This window comes from Muscardinus avellanarius (assembly GCF_963383645.1).
Source record: "Muscardinus avellanarius genome assembly, chromosome: 18".
NCBI classification, from domain to species: domain Eukaryota; kingdom Metazoa; phylum Chordata; class Mammalia; order Rodentia; family Gliridae; genus Muscardinus; species Muscardinus avellanarius.
Window position 1 is genome coordinate 43,598,790 of NC_137804.1, and position 21,994 is coordinate 43,620,783.

A 21,994-nucleotide genomic window follows, 5' to 3' on the forward strand; every position below is an offset into this window, starting at 1 on the left:
AGTCACTTTCTGCAAAAGCTGCGGCACATTTGATCCTGTGCTGCCGACACACAGGGCCAGCGCCACCCAGGCACACAAAGGGGCAAAGACAGCACATCGATGCACAGTCTAAGACCACACAAGCCACTCCTGAAGATGTGCGCGGATGCGCTCATCGTGGGCTATTCCTTCCTTCTCCATTGAGAGCCCCAGATTAATGATCTGGCTGTTTTTTTTTTTTTTAATAAGAATGTTTATGGCCCACACCCACATAAAAATTTGGCTGGAAGCTGGTTCTGGATCTTGACTGGTATAAAAATCTGAAAGTGAGCTGGAAAACTCATTGCTTCCCTTCATTTCTTAGCGACTCCTAAGGACAATTTACCTTCAGTCACAGCCCCTGAAGGTCCATTGTACTTTGTGTGTATATGTGTTCCAAAGAACAAGGAATTATCTTTTCTTCCCATTCCTGGCCTCACTTCTGGTTTAAATTCTGGTGTATTCTGAAGACTATTCTGGAAGATTTTCTGCAATGACACTATTTTTTTTACCATTTATGTAAAAATTAGCATTCTCCCTTTTCCCTACCCACAGCAAAACCATAACTTCTGAAGAGCCTACAAGGACTAGTGGTACCCAAAAGACACCAAATCCTAAATTTATACCCACCATGAAGTAGAAAAATAACTACTGATGGGACCACGGCATATCCATTCATTTGCCCAGCATAGGCCATGCCCTGGTAACGACACTGCCCACTGATGGGTGCTGTGGAGGGCTACGGGCAAACGGCTCCCAACCCACAAGCACATCCCATACTGGGCTGTGTGGTCTGGTGGGATACAGTGAAATGCTGGCCCGTCGTATGTTGATGGAGTTCCTCAGAGTCACAACACTGGATGTGTGACCTTTGCACCAATGTCCACATGTAATTCAATTGTGCTCAGCCTATACCCAGAGAACTAGCAGTGCTCTCCCTCCCACACGCCTCAAATGACAGGTCAGCAACCTGGACAGCTCCCAGAATATAAGTACTTTCTGGTATGTGCTTGTCATCACTAACCCAGGGAGAAAGTGATGTGCTTGGTATTCTCCTCCTAAAAGAAGAAACTATTGCATGGATTCTACACATCAAGGGGGGGGGGAAATGTTTGTAACAATGAGATATCTTTAAAAAAACAACAAGAAGTTCCAGCCTAAGCCAGTTTTGTTCTTTTTTCTAGTCCACCACTGTAAACCCCCAGGATCACCATGTTCTTCTAGGGCCAAATGTTCTACTGTTACCAACTCAACATTTGCTGGCATCCAAAGGACGTTTACCACCCAGCAGATGCTGGTTCTTTACACCGCTGCAGTAGGCAGCAAAACAAAATCGGTAAAGTCCAATTTACACAAGATGGGCCCGGTACCCCTTTCCAGGACAGGTGGGAGAAAGTGAGTCTGCAAAGGTGGACCCTAAAAGAACAAGAGCGGTGAGTTTGGTGACTCTGACAACTCCTCTCTGGCATGAGTTTTCAAAGCCCCACGAGGTCAAACAGTATCAGCTGGAGATCGCCCAAGCCCCAACACAAGGGTATTCAAGATTTTGTTGTACACTCTGATGGGCTCTGCACTGGGACTGCCCAAAACGCCTCCTTCCCACTCGGAGACCAAAAGGAAAGACCGCATTAGGTGTCTGTGTGTGAGGAGTCGAGATTTGGTCTCCCCCCAAGGAGTATGATCACATTATCAATCTGAAAGGAGTGGGAACGAACCACCAGAGGACCATCGTGGGATTCAGTGGGACAGTGGGGATCCTGGCTTAGGCCAAAGCTTGTCACTGTCTCAGCATAGCAGGACACCCACCTCTTACAAACAGGAAGTACACCAGGCAACCCATACATCAAATACAGTCTGATGGCCTGAAACTTGTTTATGTTTGGGAAGCCTGATGTCAATAGATGGAGAAATTTTTTTAATGAAGGTTTAAATTCACTTAAGAGTATTACCAGCCAAGACAAAAGATTTATGTTCACATGAAGGACAAAATTTCTCCATCTCAACAACCTCCCCCCAAATTCCTACTGGTCCCTGGCATTCAGAGTCACCTGATACACCTTTTTTCCTGATGCAAACTGGATCCAGGCAGAATTCTGAAGTCTCAAAGATGTCCACTAAGGAACCACATCCTAAGAGTATGCTGAGGTAGGCTGTGCTGAAAAAAAAAAACATTACCCACATTCACCTGTTTATTTTTCCTCGATAGAAATTTACATGCACTGGGTGTGTTTTTTTATGAAAGTGATTTTTAGAGTGATTTTATATATTAAAATAAATACTTTTCCCACTGATATAAGAAAACATTTCAGAATTAGAAAAATGTGAAAATTGCCACTAGCATAGTATGTCATCACTACAAATTTACTATGAAAAGAAACACTTAGTTCTCTGTCATGTCTCTAATTTACGTAAAGATTCACTTCTACTTGCAAACTGATTTTGGCAAAAATGATTTCTGTACTCTTGCTTCTGGTTCCAATCACTGAGGCTCACCAGCAGTATTTTATATGCTGTAATTTCTTGAATCATATAAATAAGAGAGCATGGGGAACTGCAACTTGTGTTTACCTGTGTTCATAATCCAGAATCGAGAGGGCTTGGAAGTTACCATTGTATCTCTGTCCCATCTCTTTTGTGTTTTGGTACTAGGGATGAACTCAAGAGCATTCTACCTCTGAGCTACACCCCCAGCCCTTTCTATTTTTTTTTTTTTTGAAACAAAACAGGGTCTCACTAAATTGCCAAGGCTAGCCTTGAACCAGCAATCTTCCTGTCTCAGCCTCCCAAGTACTGGGATTACAGGGGTGGGCCACCATGCCCCACTCGGTCCCGCAATTCTTAAAAGAGGAGAAGGTAGCAACCAAAACATGTGTGAGAAAACGCACGCAGGTATAACCTGTGGGTTGATTTTGGTGAGCCCCGGCAGTGAGTTCACCATGTTCTTTTCTTGAGCAGCTATGGTTCTTTTCACATAGAGAAGAAACTGGATTCACACCCATTCATAAGTTCTCAGTGGTGAAAGGTCTTTGATGGTTTCTCCTCCAAACTTTAGTCTCTTAGGGATTGCAACGTCATAATCACCTGAGAAAGCTCAGGTACCACATCTGGCCCAGCCGAAGTCCCTGGGCACAGAGCAGCTCTGGGACATTGGTACTGAGAAAACTCGGTGCCCCAAGGGCAGAGAAGGACCAACAAGGCATCTCCTTGTATATTGCTCAGTGTTCTCAAAGTCCATCCATGATGTTGGTCTTTGGGATCTGATTTTTCTGTGTTCGCAATAATAACTGAGGAAGGTAGATGCCCATGAGAAGAAATATCACAGGGGTAAGGTCACACAGAGAACCAAATGATGGACACAGGTGTTCCCAAAGGTGGCTCGGCTCCTGGTAGCTACCAGTTTATCCGAGCAGGGAACCTCCAGCCAACCTTCATCTCCAAACCAGACCGACCATACAACCCAGTTTCCCACACACTCCAAGTGGCCTCACAATGTCCAAAAGAATTAGCAGCTAATGTGGCTTCATCCCCAGAAGACAGACGCCTTTAAGACCAAACCATGAGGCCAGCAAAGCCTCTCTCCCTCTCCCCAGACATGCAGACCCACCCGAACTCCTGCAGGAAAGTCAATAATTTAGGAGGCTAACACAGGAGATTTCTCAACAACTACATATGTTACAAATATATTCTCGAAACTCTGCCATCTCGGTTTTCCTTTTCCTTCATCTTTTTCTCTTTCTATTGTGGCTTTGTCTGGTCTTCCAAAGATCCATGATGATCACCCCAAACTAATGTTCCTCCTGTGGCTCCTGGAAAACATTTTTTTTTTCACCAAAGATAAGGGAGAAGACACCTGAGGTGAGATATCTGACCTGAGCAGACTGTGGAGGGCACAGTCCCCCAGGAGGTAAGCGAGGAGAGTGGGGTCGTAAGTGTTCACACTGCAAACAGAAAAACTTTTGCAAGCCAGTTTCCAAGACATAAGCTTGGCACAACCACTGTGCACACGCACACACCAGCAGTCTCTAACCTGCACACACCAGCACTCCAATTGAGACTGCCCACCCTTAAAAGTATGAAAGCAGCAGCTATTGGTCAATTTGAGGAACTAATCTGGTGAACAAGAAAAATAAAATCCTTCCGCCTGGATGAGGAAAGCCCGTCCTGTGAAGAAAGTTGGGGTCTTCTGGAACAAAGTTTTGTTTTTCTGTTCATTCCAATTTTTGTTCCACAAATGAGTTTTTTCTTTTATACTGTAGCTCAGACACCAGCAGAAAAAAAGAAAAGAAATCTCTGTAAAAACCAATGCTTTCTTTCGCTCTACTAGGAGGAGGGAAGGCGGAGGGGAGGAGGAGGATGACGACACTGAGCAGCAGACGGCCATGATGATCCCGGTGGGAACGGAGGATAGGGAGAGGCGGCAGCTCCTTTCCCTCTGGCTTCACAGTTAAATCTTAGGACGACCAGTCGAGTTGGCAAGCGCGCCCGTGTGTTTCAGGCCAGAGGATGAATAGAAACGTCGAGGACTTCTGAGCTCCACCGGATGTTGGGGTAGCGTTGTGAGAATCCTGAGCTGTCTGGAGGCGGTCAAACCAGAGGAAAGTGAAATCGAGAGCCCTTCCCCAGGTGGCCCCGTTAGGAGGGGTTGGACCGAGGCAGGGTCAGAATCCGCCCATTCTTCTTGCCTCCGTTCATGTGGGTGTATGGGATATGTTCTTCATAGTTCCGCTTGACGCCCAGCGCGGCCCCTCCCTCCCGGCCGCCCGCATCCTCCCTCTGACAGTGCGAGGACCGGTCCAAGGGCACATTCTCCATGTCCTCCAACTCCAGCTCCAGCTCCTCGCTCTCAGGAGGCTTGTTCTCCTCGCTGTGGAAGAAGGACACTTCCGGGAAGCTAGGGTGCAGGTCGTCCTTGAGCATGCTCACCACCTCCAGGAAGGTGGGCCGCATCTTGGGGTTGAACTGCCAGCACATGCGCATCAGCTCAGTGCTGCGGGAGAGACAGAGGAAATCGGGTGAGTCGGCCGGCCAGCACCCCCTCCCTGGGCCCTGCAGGTGACACCAGAGATGGCAAGCGCCCGGGTCAGGGGTGCCACACATGCAGCCGGCAATGGCAATTTGGGGGAGGTGCTAGAAGATGGTTTTGGAGAGTAAGCTCAAAGGGCCATCTCGTTTCCAAATGAGGCTGAATATGGCTTGTCACTTTACACAGCCCTGGTCCCCACCCTCCAGCAACTGTTGCATCTTTTACGGTTTTATTCCTGCCTGGGACTTCCTGGAAAGAGTTCCCTGTGCCCACTGGCAAGGCCAGGCTTAAAGATCCTGCAGGGTTGGTGTACTGGTATTGGGAAGAGGGTTTAAAATGTATTAATGTGTCAATACTGGGGAAGATGTCCAATTTTAAAATATATCTTCTTCACTAAGAAAGCCAGGGTTAGCTAACATGTCCTTGCATTCCTAAGAACAATTTAACACATTTTGGGGGAGAAGACGAAAGGTAAAAGCCTGTGTCTGGAGACAGAGATGCCTCCCCCTCAGGCCAGAAATCTGAGCCTGTGTTTGGAGACAGAGATGTCTCCCCCGTTAGGCCATAAATTCGGCTGGAGAGGTAACAGAAGCAGAGCCGGGGTTGGAGATAAGGGGTAACATGATCTCCAAAAATCAGAGGGACCTGCTGGACTTAGACAGGATAAAAACTCAGTAAACTGGAGTTCGTTGGCATTTTCATTCGAATTGCCCCCTGTGCCCCTCTGCGGCACAGGGCTGTAACTATCTCTATATTTCTATCTTTTTAATAAACTTCTTTAAATCTTCAGCAGCTGTCCAAGCGATGAATTCTTATTCTTAGCTTAGGACAAGAATCCACGGTTTTTCTGTGTGTCTGTCTGTGTGGTGGTGGTGGGGGGATTACTTCTCCACACACACACACCACACACTCTCCCCCCTCCCCGCAACCTATTCCCGCAACAGTTGGCATGCTCAAACCCTGGCAGATGCAGTTTGAACACAGGAAGCCAGCATGGGGTGGATGTAACCACAGGTCCAGCCCTTCCTCTCTGGAGGGAGGCAGGAGGGGCTCGAGGTCACAAATCGGCCCCTTCCTGGGGACTACACAATATCTGCCCCAAGGGGTCACACTAGTGTCCAGCAATACGCAGAGCCTTGCCTCCTTATGGGATTGTCCTGGGACCTGCAGACCACCTCTTCACTCAGCCCAAACACTCACAAGAGTCCAGGGCTAGTGGTTTCCATGTTGACTCTTTCTTTCCACATTGTGACTTCTAGTGCAGAAACTGGCAAATTTCAACCCTTAGGTGAAATCTGGCCCCCATAGTGTTTATAAACAAAGTTTTATTGGTACATGGTCATACACATTCAGTTATATATTGCTGGAGGCGACCTTCAAGCAATGACCACCAGAGCTAAGTAGCTTTCACAGAAAGCCCACAAAACTGGAAATTTTTACAACATATCCCTTCTTAGGAAAAGACTAAGCCCCTGCCATAGGGTCTACCTGACATCCCTGATCAGAAAACTAAAGCCAGCCATGAACAGACATGGCTAGGAAAGGACCTTCACATAACTCTGCTTTATACATTTTGTCATACAAGTTTATCTAAATTGATGTCTTATTCTTTGTGGGAGGAAGCAGTAAAATGACCTCCTTCCATAAATGATCAGAATTGCAAAATCTTAATAACTACTGATAAAGAGCTTTTAAGCACTCATAGAGGAAATGCTTCTAAAACTCCATGAGTGCTTATTCCAAAAAATACTCCCAAAATACAAAGTGTACCTCAATCGCAAGTCTCCTTCAACTACAATAGATACTTTTAAAAGATAACATAATATCTATTATATAATTAGTATCATAATAGATAATACTAATAACAGACAATACTTTTTCCCTTATCCACTGAGTTATAACAAATTTTTATGAGCATTGTTTGAAATCTCAAATGCTAACTCATATTAATTTTATCAATGTATTTAGCAGGTCGCATACCAATGGATATTTACATCAGTTCAATTTAATGGTTACCTAGCAACATCACTGGCAGCACTAAAAATTAAAACCTTTTTCTTACTTTGTTTATTTTCCTTTCTTTTTTTTTTTTTTTTTTTTTCTTCGTAGGACTGAAGATTAAACCCGGGGACATTCTACCTTTGAGCTACATCTCCAGCCCTATTTTTTATTCTTTATTTATTTTGAAACAGGGTCTCACTAAGTTGCAGAAGGCCTAAGTTGCTGAGGCTGGCCAGAAACCCGCCATCCTCCTGTGTCAGCCTCCTAAGTACTGGGATTACAAATGTGTGCCGCCATACCCAGCTTTCTTTTTTTCTTTTGCTAATTTTAGAAGCTAATACTTTTCTTTCTTTATTCTATATTTATGGGACCACTAGTAAGGCTGGACAGTTTTCCAAATGTTCCATGACGTGTGTGTTGACCATGTGATCCCAGCATAAAGACAAACAAAATTATGTCATTTGCAAGAAATTGGATGGAACTGAGGACAGCAGGCAGAGAGACCAGCAAGTCTGAATATGAAGGGCCGTATGTTTTCTCTCATACGTGGAAGCTAGTGAGGAGATAAGAAAGAAACTGCCTTGTGAGAAGTTAGGAGACCGTAGAATAGCAGAGGACAATCGGGAGGGAGGGAGGGAAGCAGGCCAGACGCTGTGTGCGTACGTGAACGAATTACTGCTAATCTCGTGCTCATGTACAATTACAATGCAACAAAAAAACATTATTTTCTGCAGGATATATATTTGCCTGACAAAATATTTAAAAGTATAAAGGAAAAAAGGTATGTCTTTCCAAGCCTAGTCCCCTAGTTTTCTTTTCCCAAGTTAACCACTGTCATGGGTTTCTTAAACAACCATTCTAAGATGTAATATGCAACAAAACAAAACCGTAAAGACAAGAAAGACAAGCACAAACGCAGACACGAAGAGCGATGACTTGCAGCGAGCACGTATGGGAGGCACAGGGCCCGCAGCTGGGCATGGCGGGCACACCTGCCATCCCAGTACGTGGGAGGCTGAGACACGAGGAGCTCAGGCTGGAGACCAGCCTTAGCAACTCAGCAAGACCTTGTTTCAAAATAAAAAATAAAAAAGGGTTGGAGGGTGTGGCTCAGAGGTAGAATGCCCCTGGGTCCAATCCCCAGTACAAAAAGAAAAGACACAGGCTATGCAAACCTAGTGCGCATGCAACAGTAACACGCGACAACGTGCAAGGCTGTAATGACAAAACGGCAAATATTTGTGTGCGCAGAGATAGGATGTGCAAACACGCAGGCATGCACACATACGACATGCAAACCAACACGCATGTGAAGACGTAATATGCAAACAAGCACACATGCAGGCACACGTGCATGATACAGAATACAGTGGGCAAACGCTATCAAGACTGAAGGGTGTGGGGTGCGCGGGCATGTGACAGCACATGGCATGCATGCCCACTGTGCACGTGGGCGCGGGAAGGGCAGCTTTCAGCCTTGTCTGCACTTACACGGTGTCTGGGCAGTTGTCAGGCTTATCCAGATGCCCTCCATCCATGACGAATTTCAGCACCTGTTCATTAGACAGGCCTTGGTAGGGCTGTTCCGCCAAGCTGGTGATCTCCCAGAGGACCACGCCGAAGGACCTGCCGGTGACAGTCGCCAGCAGTTAGCCAAGAGGCCATTAAACACGTGCACGCATGCGGGCACACACACTCTCACACATTTGCACACACCTTTTCATCTATTAGAACTGACCGACCTACTATCAAAACAATTCACATCACAACTCATAGATTCCTACAAGATGAGACTCCGGGAGTGCCCGAGAAGCTGCACAAGCATCCGCAAATGGTCACTTCGTTCCTTTGATGGAGAGATACGAGAGAGACAGGCTTCCCTCAGCCCCCCCTGCCCATCACACCAGCCGGGCCCTGGAATTCGCCGGGCCCGACTGCCTGCCAGTCCATGCCCAACTCACCACATGTCGGAAGAAGCCGTGAAGACCCCATCCTTCAGGGACTCTGGCGCCATCCACCGCACTGGAAGCAGGCCCTTGCCACCCTTCCGGTAGTAATCCGTTTCATAGATGTCTCTGGTCATCCCAAAGTCTGACAACAGACATGTCACACATTTTTAACTGTGAGCCTGTGGCCTGGTGTCTGCTACCTTGACTACGCCCCTGCAGAGGAGAATCCTTACAGGGTTCGCTGCCCCGAGCTGTGTGTCACCTAGGCGGTGAACCCAGGGAGATAGACTCGGTGTTAGTGGGGACGTGGAGGAAGAGCATGGGCCACCATTTCAACGGGAAGAAGAGGGGGCACCGTGGGTCAAAAAGCGCCATTCTGACTCTAAGCCTGGGAACTCTATTCCCAACAGGGGATCCCTTCCCATCTGTACCCTAAACTGAATATTTTACCTTGAACAGCCAACCATTTGTTCCCATTGGATAGAGCCCTGCCACCTATACCACTTCTTGGAAATCCAGAATTAGGCTTTATTTTGGTACTACAGACTAAACCCAGGGGTACCTCCAAGCCATACTCCCAGCCTGTTGTGTGTGTGTGTGTGTGTGTGTGTGTGTGTGTGTTCCTGGGGTTTCTACCCAGGGAACCCAGGGGGCTCTACCTTCGGGCTATATCCCCGACCTATTTTATATTTTTTGTTTCTATTTTTATTTTTTTTTTTTGGTGGTACTGGGGTTCCTGGAAGCCCTTCTACCTCTGGGCTACACTCCCAGACCTATTTTTATACTTTTTTTTTTTTATCTTTGGAAACAGGGTCTCTTAAGCCAGCGCAGCCGGCTTTAAACCTGCGCGATCTTCCTGTCTCCGCCTCCAAGCGCGGGGATTACAAGCATGCGCCACCACACCCGGCTATATTTTTAAATTTCGAAACAGGGTCTCACTAAGTTGCTGAGAGCCTCACTAAATAGCTGAGGCTGGCTTCGAACCTGTGCGGTCCTCCTACCTCAGCCTCCCAAGTACTGGGATTACAAGCATGAGCCACCACGCCCGGCTTTTTTTTTTTTTTAAATTTTGAAACAGGGTCTCACTAAGTTGCCAAGACTGGCCTTGAACCTGTGACCCTCCTGTCTCAGATCCCCAAGCCCTGGGTGGCAGGCATGGGCCCTGTGCTCAGCTCAGACTCTATTTGCAGTGCTCTCTTTCCAGCTTTCCTTACACGGCTTCTCTAATGAGAGCTGCTCCCTAGAGCAGCCCTTTCCACTCGCACGTCCCATGGTGACAGATGTGGCCTGTGTCTCCACTGTCCAAAGCGGCAGCCCTCAGGTTCAGGTGGCTTCTGACAGATTGAACCTTTACTTAATTGAAATGAATTTAAATCTAAGTGCCCACATGGGACCACACTGCTGGGGAATGCAAAGACTGCAAGCTGGGAGCTGGGCGTGGTGGCGCACGCTAATTCCAGTATTGGGAGGCTGAGACAGGAGGCTCACAGGCTCGCAGCCAGCTTCGGCTACTTAGTGAGGCCCTTCGCAACTCAGTGAGACCCTGTTTCAAAAATAAAAAGACTAGCCAGGCGTGGTGGCGCAGGCTTATAATCCCAGCATTCGGGAGGCTGAGACCGGAGGATAGCGGTTCGCGGACAGCCTCAGCGACTTAGTGAGGCCCTCTGCAACTCAGTGAGACCCTGTTCAAAATAAAGAATAAAAAATTGGGCAGGAGGTATAGTTCGGAGGCCAAATGCCTCTGGGTTCCATCCCCAGACCCACACACAAAAAATTTAAAAATTTAAATAAAAAGACTCAAAAGGGGCTGGGGGTATAACTTGGAGGTAGAATGACTCTGGGTTCCATCCTCAGTACTGCAAACAAAAAAATAAATAAATAAATAAAAATAAAGAATAAAAAATAGGGCTGGGGATATAGCCTGAAGGCAGAATGCTCTTGGATTCGATCACTAGTACAGCAAAAAAATAGACTTTACAACCCATTAGAGAAAACCTCCTCCTGAAACCAAACCCAGCTTGAGCCATGCACATCAAAGCAGAGGAACCCTCCAAGACACACCTCCGATTTTGACGGTGAAGTCGTGAGCGACCATGCAGTTTCGAGCTGCCAAGTCCCGGTGCACAAACTTCTTGGCATTCAAGTACGCCATGCCATCGGCGATCTCGGCCGCCATCTGAATCATCTCTTGCAGGGTGGGGGGAGGCCGGCCTGGGTTATTCTACAGTGGAGACACGGGGTCAGGACCAGCAGTACTCTGACTCACAGACAGCAGCGCGAGCCCCGCGGGGCCTCCCGGCAGCTCACCTCAGCCTCCGGCCTCAGAGAACGGAGGTAACTCTTCAGGTCCCCGTGAGCCATCAGCTCCATCACCACCAGGGTCGGCTGGCCCTTGGACACCACCCCCAGGAGGCGCACCTGCAGAGGAAGCACAGGGCTCTTGGAACACGGAGGACTTGCCCGAGTCCCTCCATCTGGCCCCTACAGCACACTGTGTCTGGACGGAGCGCAGTCTACTGCAGGGGGGCCCACAGCTAGGGCCCCGCCCGCACAGGAACGCTCCAGGCAAACCACCCTCTGGGTCCCGAGTGCGCCGTGCACCTTCTTCCCCTGGACCTCTGTGCTGGCTGCTCCTGTCCATGTCCACATGGCTCAGTCCCCCACATCCTTTAAGTCTTCACTCAAATACCCCCAGCCCTCCACTCCCTCCTTTTTCATTTTTCCATAGCATTTTCCCCTAGCAGATCATTAAAATATTCGGCTGGGCATGGTGGTGCACATTTATGATCCCAGTACTTGGGAGGCTGAGACAGGAAGATCTCAGGTTCAAGGCCAGCCTCAGCAACCTAGTGAGACAGTTTCAAAACAAAAAAATAAAAAAGGGTTGGGAGTGTAGCTCAGAGGTAGAATGCCTCAGTTAAATCCCCAGCATCGCAAAAACATATCTATATTGGGTTTGGGCTCTACCTCTACCACCTGCCATACTGAAAGTTTCCTGGGGACAGGAATCTGTTGCTTCTCTGAGGCAAGAAAGTAGGTTAGGTGCCCCATAAGCATGCGTGGTAAGGATGAAAAAAACCAGGGCACAAAGATGGACAAGTCATGGACCTCCACGTGAAGAACACAAAGGAAGACATGGACCTCCATGTGAAGAAAGATCACAAAAGAGCCTGAGAGGAAAAAAAGAAATGGAATATTCCAGATAGCAGTGGAAAATTCTGGAAAGCAATAGAAGCATTCATAAAGGAATGAAAGGTTCTGAAAAATTATGGAAGATTCTAGAAAGTAATAGCAGATTCCAGAAAATGGCGGAAGGTTCTAGAAAGCGACAGGGCAGTGCTAGAATTGGTTCCAGGTGAGTTGGGAGAGGACGGGACAGGGATGGAGGAGCCTCCACAGACATCTGCAGGGTGGGGAGAGGCAGGGCCCCCAACCCTGCGTCCTCAGCATTCTACACAGCCTGGAACACCGGTCACGGGGGCACTCACCACGTGGTGGCAGGTGAAGCCCTTCATCACCGAGGCCTCGTTGAGGAACTCGATGCGCTCACGGAGACTGGCTGCCTCGTTGACGGTCTTCACGGCCACGCGGGTCTCCGCCTCACCCTTGATGATGTCCTTGGCGTTGCCCTCATACACCATGCCGAAGGAGCCCTGCCCCAGCTCCCGCAGGAGGGTGATCTTCTCTCGGGGCACCTCCCACTCATCCGGCACATACACAGAACAGGGGAAGACTACTCACTTGTCTACACGGCGTTCTCAGCGGACCCCCTGGGGCCAGCCCCTCCCACCCAGAGCCCTTGCCTGAGCGCCCTGCAAGCGCTCATCCACCCTGGCCCAGGACTCTGCCAGGCACCAGGCGTGTGGCCAGGAGCAGGGCAGGTGCTGCCCCACGGCATGGCGCGGCCCGCGGGCGCTGAGCTGAGCCGCACCCGTTCTCCTGTCTGATTTCAAGTCCTCCGTGCACCAAGCCACTGCCCACTGGAGCCGCTGCTCTTGCAAAGTGCCAAGGGGGTGGGGGCACAGGTTGTCATACAGGGGGAGCCACAACACGTGGTAATCATCCCCATAAAGGGTGGTGCACGACTGTAACACCAACAGTTAAGAGGCTGAGACAGAAGGTTGAATGGTCAAGACCGGCCTGGGCGACCTACCGAGGCCCTCAGCAAACCAGGGTATAGCCTGGAGGTAAAACGCCCCTGAGTTCAATCCCAAACCCCAAAAAGGGGGTGGGAGGTGAGCCCTAAGTCCCCGCCCCTTGGACCAGGAAGAGGTCTGGTGGTTTTATTTGGTCTCGGGAATCACAAAGGTCTGGGTGCGCTGGCGCCTGTACCTTGGCCTCTCTTGCTGTAGCGCACGGGGCGCTGCCCACTGGCCTGCTGGAGCCTGAGACCGGCGGAGGGAGGGGGGCTCGGACACTCCCTGCGCCCACGCATCCTGCTGGTCGCCAGACCGACCCGGGCGAGGCTGTCACAAGGCACAGCCTGCCGGCCAACTGCACTCAGGCCTCCAAAGTGGAGCTTTGATTTTGCTGCACAGAGCGTTTACTTGTGCGACCAATGCCTGCACCTCTCAGGCTGTTTGTTTTTATTTGTTGATTTGTTGTTGTTGTTTGTGGCGCTGGAAATTGAACACAGGACGTCCTACCTCCAAGATATACCCTAGCCCTTTCTGTTTTTGTTTTGAAACAGGATGCCTCCTGCCTCAGCTTCCCAAGCGCTGGGATTGCAGGCATGCACCACCATGCCCAAGTATGCCTCCACCCTTACAGAACAGTCATGCCTTCTGCACAGGGGTCACTGGCTGCCCTTTGATTCTCAAGGCCAGTGCAGGTGTTGGCTCTACACGTCCACCATCAGCATCACGTCTCATCCCCCGCCTCGAAGCTGCTGCCAACAGTGGATGGATCCCTCTGCTGTCCTGGCAACCACGAGTACCGTCCTATTCCTGATTCTTATCTTCTCTTGGTTTCCCCTTTTAGCTTCTAATTCACACCTCCCAGCTTGGACAGAAAGGGTGGACCCTCAGCATCTGCTATCGCTGCGCACTCCCCAAGGCCATGACACCCGTTGTTAGCCTCTCGCCCGCAGCCAAAGGCCCCGGACTGGCTTTACCATCCCCTCCAGTGGGCGACTGGCAGCAGGTGTCCGAAGGCGCTCAGCAGTGGAGTTTCTGCAGCCAGCGCTGGCCGGCACGTTCAGGGGCCTGTTCTCACCCTTCTGGGGCGTCAAGCAAGCCTCGGCTTGGTGGTGACTAAAGGAACCCAGGTGGCAGCTTCCAGACACCCCCAGGAAGGGGACAGACTCACCGTCACTGGCGCTGAGGTACTCGGGGTTTGAAGAAGCATACAGGGGTCCCATCGGCCCATCCGGCTGCCTGGGGAGAGAGAGGAGACACACTGGAAAGAGGGCACACTCCGCGGGTCTCAGGACTGGCCACAGTGGAACACGTACATTACAGTCTCGAAGGGACCATCTTCCCTATTTATCCAAGCTTGAGAACATGTAGGAAAAGTGTTATTAAGAACACAGATTCAGTAGTATATACCTATAATCCCAGAAATTCAGGATGCTGAGGCAGGAGGAATGCAGGTTCAGGCCAGCCTCAACAACTCAGTGAGGCCCTCTGGAACTTAGTGAGACCCTGCTTCAAAATGAAAAGTAGAAAATATGGCTATAGGAGTAGCTCAGAGGTACAGCACCCCTGGGTTCAGTCCCCCGCACCAAAAAAAAAGCTGATTTAAGTCAGTGTCGTTTCTGTAGCTGTGACCTTGCACACCAAACACTCAGACATGGCCCCTGCCTCTTACAAAGCATCAGACTCAGCAAAGGCAGCGTCCACATCATGACGGACGGACGTGCCTCATTTCATTTTTGCTTTCACTTTTTATGTAAACAGAAAATCAACATTTATGTTGGAATGATAGCTTTCACCAATCACAACCACATACATTGGTGTGGAAACAAAGATTTGGACCCAAAAATCAACAAGAGCATTCAGTGGAGATCAACTGGGGATCATGGTGGCACACACCTGTCATCCCAGTACTTGGGAGGCTGAGACAGGAGGATCACAGGTTCAAGGCCAGCCTCAGTACCTTAGTGAGACACTGTTTAACATAAAAAATAAAAAGGACTGTGGAGGTAGCTAAAAGGAGGAACACTCCTGGATTCAATCCCAGTACCAGCTGCACACAAAACGAGTACTGTAGGGCCTGGTGGTGCACACTTGTAATCCCGGTATTTGGAAGACTGAGACAAGAGGTTCGTGGCCAGCCTCAGCAACTTACTGAGCCCCTCCACAACTTAGCAAGATACTTTTTCAAAATAAAAAAACAGGGCTGGGTGTAGCTCAGAGGTAGAATGCCCTGGGTTCCATACCCAGCACCACAGGAAAAGAGCATAGTATATTATGATTGTCAGCTGTGATTTGCATGTGATACATTACATATTGGTATAGTTTATATAAACTAAGCTATACCTGGACCTGTATCAATAGCACATTTCCCCCAAGAGAGCCAGCTGTCAACCCCTCACCAGTGCAACACCACACTGACCTCTTTCTCAGGAAGAGATAGATACTGCCAATCACTACGCTGAACAGGAAGACAAAGATGAGCGGACCAATGATGATTTTTGCGATGTTGGAGGGGACATCTACTGAAAGAGAGCGACGTGGTTATTACATGGCGCACATCAAAACATCTCCATGCCAAACTTCACATCACACGCCACATTTTAGCAGGAGGAATGGTGCGTGCCTGTCATCCCAGAACTTGGGCTTGGGAGGGTGAGACAGTAGGATCACAGGTTTGAGGCCAGCCTCAGCAACTTGGTGAGACTCTAAACAACTTAGTGAGACCTTGTTTCAAAATAAAAAGTAAAACAGCCTGGAGGTGTAGCTCAGAGGTAGAATGCCCCTGCAGTCAAGTCTCAGCACTAAAAAACAAAAACAAGAAACAACAACAAACACACACACCACATTCTAGGGTCAGCATGCCCTTGCCCTCTCTAACCCTTCTTTTCCCGCAGTCCTGGACATCACTGGCTCAGTGGGTCTGAGCAAGAACTCGGAATTCTGTGTTCCAGAAGCTCCTGCCCTTGGCCACTGCCCGTCCAGGCCTCTCACTTCCCAACCCCGACGGCTTCACAACACTGAATTCCAGGTTGTGCCCCTCAGGGCCCCGTGCTAGGAGGGACTCTACACTTACTGTTTTTTGGTTTTTTTTTTTTTTAGTTCTGCGATTGAACCCAGGGGCATTCTACCTCTGCACTACACCCCCAAGCTCTGTTTTATTTTTTATTTTGAAACAGGGTCACACTAAGTTGCTAAGGGCCTGGTTAAGTTGCTGAGGCTGGCTTCAAACCTGCAATCCTCCTGTCTCAGCCTCCCAAGTACTGTACTTAAAGGTGTGAGCCACCATGCCCGCTTCTACATGACTCTAGTGCTCTCTTGAGAATCTTAATGCGTGACTTGCTGGGCGGTAACTGTGGCAGGCGTGGGGTTGCTGGGGAGGCGGGTCACTGGGGTGTGGCCGTGGGGATGACAGGTGCCCCGTCTCTCTTTCTCTCCCTCCACTTTCCAGCTGCCACGAGCTGAGCGGCTCTCCTCTGCCTTAACCCAGAAGCATCCCTGCCTGCTTCTGGCCCCTGTGCTGCCTGGTGCGTGGATCCAGCCAGACAGCACATGCTCCATCACACGCCTTGCTCCCAAGGCCCTCCTGGTCTACGCTTCCCTCCTCATCCTGGTCTCTGGCTGGGTTTCCACCACAAGACAGGCTGAACAGGTCTCCTCCCTTGCCTTCCGGTATACATTCCTCACGGTCTTGGCCAGGATGTTACGATCTCCAGGACGCACGACCCGGTCACCCGTCTGTCCCCTCCTCCTCACCCTGCAGGAGCCCGGTTTGCCCAAGGGTAGCTCACAGAAGCACTTCGTGCTGGAGGCGCTTTGTGGTACCCAGGGTGGAGTGGGGTCTCTGCCCTGCACTGGAGGCCACGAGCCAGCTCTCCACAAGGGCAGAGACACTAGCACCGGAGCTACGCGTGCCGGAGAAGAACGTCGCTGGACACTCGCTCCGCCTCCTGGTTATCCCCCCCCCCACAGTTGTCCCTGAGGGTCCAATGTGGTTTGGTTTCAGGATTCTACAGACACCAAAATCCATGGACCCTTCTATAAATGGCACGGTGTCTCCATAGAACCCACACACATTTTCCTGTAGATTTTTTTTTAATTTTTGCAGTACTGGGGATGGAACCCGGGGGCATTCTACCTCCAGGTTGCACCCCCAGCCCTATTTTTTATTCTTTGTTTTGAAACAGGGTCTCACTGAGTTGCAAAGGGCCTAAGTATCTGCAACTGGCTGTGAACCTCGATCCTCCTGTCTCAGCCTCCCAAATGCTGGGATTACAAGCATGCGCCACCACGCCCGGCCCATAAACTTTTAATCATCTCTACCTGGCACACCATAAATGTGATGAAAGTAGGTATTACTGTATTGGTCAGAGAATAATGACAAGAAAAGAAATCTGTCCATGCTGAGTATGCACATAATTTTTTTCTAATATATTCAGCCCATGGTTGGCTGCATCCAGATGCAGAACTACCCTAGGACTCCGGCCGTGAGCAGTGCAGATGCGAAGGCGCAGGCCCAGAGAGGGCGAGCATGGAGTCTCGGTCACACAGCAGCAGCAAGTGGACCCAGGCACAAGGCAGGCCGCACCGGTAGCTCTCTGGCTGCCCTGCCCTGCCCACAGTGCCCAGCACAGACCCACCCACCTGAGTCTGTCACAGAGACTTACGATAATCCGTCACATAGAAATAGGTGGCTTCTGTCCAGGAGCCGTTGCCTGCCAGGGAGGTGGCTCGGACACGCACGCTGTAGTTCCCAGGCGGCAGCCCGCGCAGCCTGCAGCCCCTCTCCATGGCGAAGTGCTTCCTGGAGACGCAGAGATGCAGCTCCTAGGAGCAAGGGCAAAGGGGCTGGCTGAGCTGGCACATCTGTGGCGGGACGTCAGAGCCAGGACCCTCCTCAGAGATGACGCCAGGGGCGAAAAGGCAATCAGAATGACCGCAAGCAGCCTGCAGTGGGGCACATCTGTGATCCAGTACTCGGGAGGCTGAGACAGGAGGGTTGCGGGTTTGAAACCAGCATCGGTAGCTTAACAAGTCCCTCAGCAACTTAGGAGACCTCGTTTCAAAATAAATCATGAAAAGCCGGGCGTGGTGGCGCACACTTGTAATCCTAGCATTGGGAGGCTGAGACAGGAGGATCGCGGTTCACGGACAGCCTCAGCTACTTAGTGAGGCCCTCTGCAACTCAGTGAGACCTGGTTTCAAAATAAAGAATAAAAAATAGGGCAGGGGGTGTAGCTCGGAGGTCGAATGCCTCTGGGTTCCATCCCCAGACCCGCAAAAATAAATAAATAAATAAATAAATAAATAAATAATAAATCATGAAATAGGGCTATAAATATAACTTAGAGGTAGAATGTCCCTCAGTCCCTGGGTTCAATCCCCAATCCCCCAGTTACACACACACACACACACACACACACACACACACACACACTTATGAGGACACTGAAAGCTGGACTTTGTATAATTTTCACGTCATTAAATATTATTTTATTGAGTCGGGCGTGGTGGCGCACACGCTTGCAATCCCAGCATTCGGGAGGCTGAGACTGGAGGATCACGGTTTGTGGACAGCCTCAGCTACTTAGTGAGGCCCTCCACAACTTAGTGAGACCCTGTCTCAAAATAAAGAATAAAAAATAGGGCAGGGGGTGAAGCTCGGAGGTTGAATGCCCCTGGGTATATATATAGTATGCATGCATGCGTGCGTACCTGGGGACTGGACCCAGGAGTACTGTACCACTGAGCTACATCCCCAGCCATTTTTATTTTTTACTTTTAGACAAGATCTCCCAAATACTGGAATTTCAAGCACACAATATCATGCCTGGCTATTTTATTTTAATTGACTAATAGTAGCATGTATTTATGGATAATACGATGTTATGATAAATGTACACATTATGGAATGATTAAGACAGGATAATAACACGTCTCTTCACATTCTTATAATTTCTTGCAATGAGAATACCTTAAACGTATTATTAAATGTAATATGTTTAGCAGAGTTTTTTTTCAGGGTCAGAAATGGAACCCGGGGCCTTGCTATGTGAGCCAAGAGCTCTAGCGCTGAGCCACATCCCAGCCCTTTTTACTTTTACGTTGAAACCGGGTCTCACGAAGTCGCTCAGGCGGGCCTCAAACCCGCGACCCTCCTGCCTAGCCTCCCCAGTAACTGGGACACCTGCCTCTGAGTTCTTAAAGCACACTGCAGGCCTTGCACATGCGTGTGAGGTCTAAGGCTAGGATTTCATACCCACACACGATGTGTTAGACCAGAGTCACGAGCACTGCTGTCTCCTTAAACATTTCTTTGTCTTAGGAACCTTCAAACCCCTCCCTTTCAGTCTTAAAAGGTATGCAACAAATTGCTGTAACTATATTCACCTTACTGTGCTACAGAACACTAAGGTACTCCTCCTACACAACTGTACGCTGGTATCCGCTAAACAACCGCCCTCTTTCTCTACACCTCTGTCTCGGAGTAACTCTGAAATATGTATTATTAACTATAGTCACCATTCAACACGCCGGATCTCAGAAATTATTCCTTCCAACTGAGACTCTGTACCCTCTGATTAACATCTCGATTATTCTTCTTCTGGTTTTTTTCTAATTTTTCTTTTTTTGTACTAGGACTGGAACCCAGGGGCATTCTACCTTTGAGCCGTAGCCCCAGCCCTATTCCATTTTTTATCTTGAGATGGGGTCTTCCTAAGTTGCTGCCATTGGCCTTGAACTTGAGATCTTCCTGTCTCAGCCTCCAAATCCTAGGCTTGAAGGTGGGTGCCATCACGCCCGGCCTTTTCAGGATTTCTTCCATCATCATAAGAAGCACTGGAATACACCTAACTGTGTTCGAAAAACAACATAAATAAAGGGGCACAGCCTGTGATAAAATGTCACTAGAGATAAGCCCAGAACTTATTAGGAGAGACGGGAGGCTTGGGCAAGACCTGTCAGTGAGAGGCCAAAACTCAGAAAACTTTCCAAAACAGTTCCAAAGCAGATCGTGCCTGTGGACAGCCAAGCTGGAGATTTTTAGAAGGAGGAGGGCGGGGAAGGGAAGGAAATTTAAAGTCCTTCATGCTTAGCATGTGACGACATCGGCAAGAAAACAAATGAGCCCGCTGGCGGGCGGTGGGTGCGCTCTGGTCCAAAGGTTCTCCCAAGTCCAATGAGTCACCAAGTAGGAGGGAGGAAAAGCAAATAGCCAAAGATAGCTGCTCTCTGGGACAAAGGGGACACGTGCTCTCAAATGCTGCTGGTTCACCCAGACTCCCACGGGGTGCAGAGCAAGGAGAAAATAGGACAGAAAAATCTAGAACTGGGCAGAGAAGCCCAGTGGAACCTGTGATCCCAGTGCTGGAGAGCCTGAGGCAGGAGGATCGTAGGTTTGAGGCCAGCCTCAGCAACGAGACCCTCGGCGACTTAGTTTCTAAATAAAAGCAGAACAGGGCTGGGGGTGTAGCACAGAGGTAGAATGCCTCTGGGTTCAATCCCCAGTACCAAAAAGGAAGAGGAGGAAGCAATTGCATATGAGAAAGGGACCTGGTTCCTCCCCCGTCCCCGTCCCCTCTCCCCTCCCTCCTCCCCCCTCCCCGCCTTTTGGTTCCCTAGTTCCATACCTGGAGAAGCCTTCCTCTACCAGACCATAACCCCCACATGCTTCTGCCTTGGACCAGCAGACCAAAGACTCTGAAACCGTGAGCCCAAAATAAAGTTTTCTACCTCTGCGTTGCTCTGGCCGGGTATTTTGGTGACAGCGACAAACGCTGACTACACCCAGCAGGGCATTTCTGTTTCCTCACACTGTCTCTCTCTTCATCTCGGTTCTTTTCCAGGCTCCTGCGGCTCACGCACACAGAGCAGGCCTGGCCTGCAGGCCCTGCCGTGCAGGTGCTGCCTCTGCGTCATGGGCACAGTGGGATATCTGGGTGCCAAGGGTACACGTGGCCCCTGGGGTCCACGGAGAGAGGCCCGCCTGGTCACGGAGGGCTCTCTCCCAAAGTTCCAGGGGTGCAGACAGTTTTGCTAGGTATGAGCAAACTCCAGTCCACAGACTGCACCCAGCACACCCATTCTGGTAAATGAAGTTCGCTCGCACAGAACCACATCCATCTGTCCACGTGTACCCACGCAGTCCTGACACCACGCTGCGGTCAAGTGCCGGCAACAGGGTCTGGCCACAAAGCCAAGCACCGCTACTTATCCAGAAAAGAATGACTCATTCTTAGATTGGAAACCAGTCTTGGGTTTGAATGACTGTTCTTCTAGCCCTTGGGCAGCGACTCTGTCCCCAGAAGCCTCAGGAGGCTGGCCAGGGGATATCAGGAGTTATTTATTATAGTTATTTATTATAGTTTGAAAGAGAATCTGAGGTTCTATTTTTTTTTTCTTGGTACTGGGGATTGAACAGAAGGGCATTCTGCCTCTGAGTTATGTCTCAGCCCTATTATTTATTTCTTTTTATTTATTTCTTTTGTGTGTGTGGTACTGGGGGTGGAACCCAGGGGCATTATACCTTCAAGTTACACCTCCAGCCCTATTTTTTATTCTTTATTTTGAAACAAGGCCTCACTAAGTAGCTGAGGCTGGCTACGAACCCAGACCTTCCTGTCTCAGTCTCCCAAACGCTGGGATTATAAGGATGCACTACAATGCCCAGCTCAGCCCTATTTTTTTTAATTGATTAATTAATTTGTGGTACCAGGGATTGAACTCAGGGGCATTCTACCTTTGAGTTACACCCCCAGCCCTATTTTTTATTTTGAAACAGGGTCTCAATAAGTTGTGGAGTACCTCACTAAATAGCTGAGGCTGGCCGTGAACCCGGAATCCTCCTGTCTCAGCCTCACAAGTACTGG

The 21,994-nt window shown here is 49.4% G+C and overlaps 1 protein-coding gene across 2 annotated transcripts in view; it reads right to left on the minus strand.

Moving 5' to 3' along the window:
- Nucleotides 1–4,650: 4,650 nt before the first annotated feature.
- The window catches only part of INSR (insulin receptor), a gene marked incomplete at both ends in the record, with an annotated part of 109,960 nt that continues 92,616 nt past the window's right edge, over nt 4,651–21,994 (minus strand). For both annotated transcript variants that reach the window (XM_080715912.1, XM_080715911.1), the window contains 9 exons: nt 4,651–5,005; nt 8,534–8,668; nt 9,004–9,133; nt 11,053–11,212; nt 11,299–11,409; nt 12,480–12,724; nt 14,299–14,362; nt 15,543–15,649; nt 17,792–17,951. In XM_080715912.1, the coding sequence (XP_080572038.1) occupies nt 4,651–5,005; nt 8,534–8,668; nt 9,004–9,133; nt 11,053–11,212; nt 11,299–11,409; nt 12,480–12,724; nt 14,299–14,362; nt 15,543–15,649; nt 17,792–17,951 (1,467 nt within the window). The remainder of the gene's footprint in view (nt 5,006–8,533; nt 8,669–9,003; nt 9,134–11,052; nt 11,213–11,298; nt 11,410–12,479; nt 12,725–14,298; nt 14,363–15,542; nt 15,650–17,791; nt 17,952–21,994) is intronic.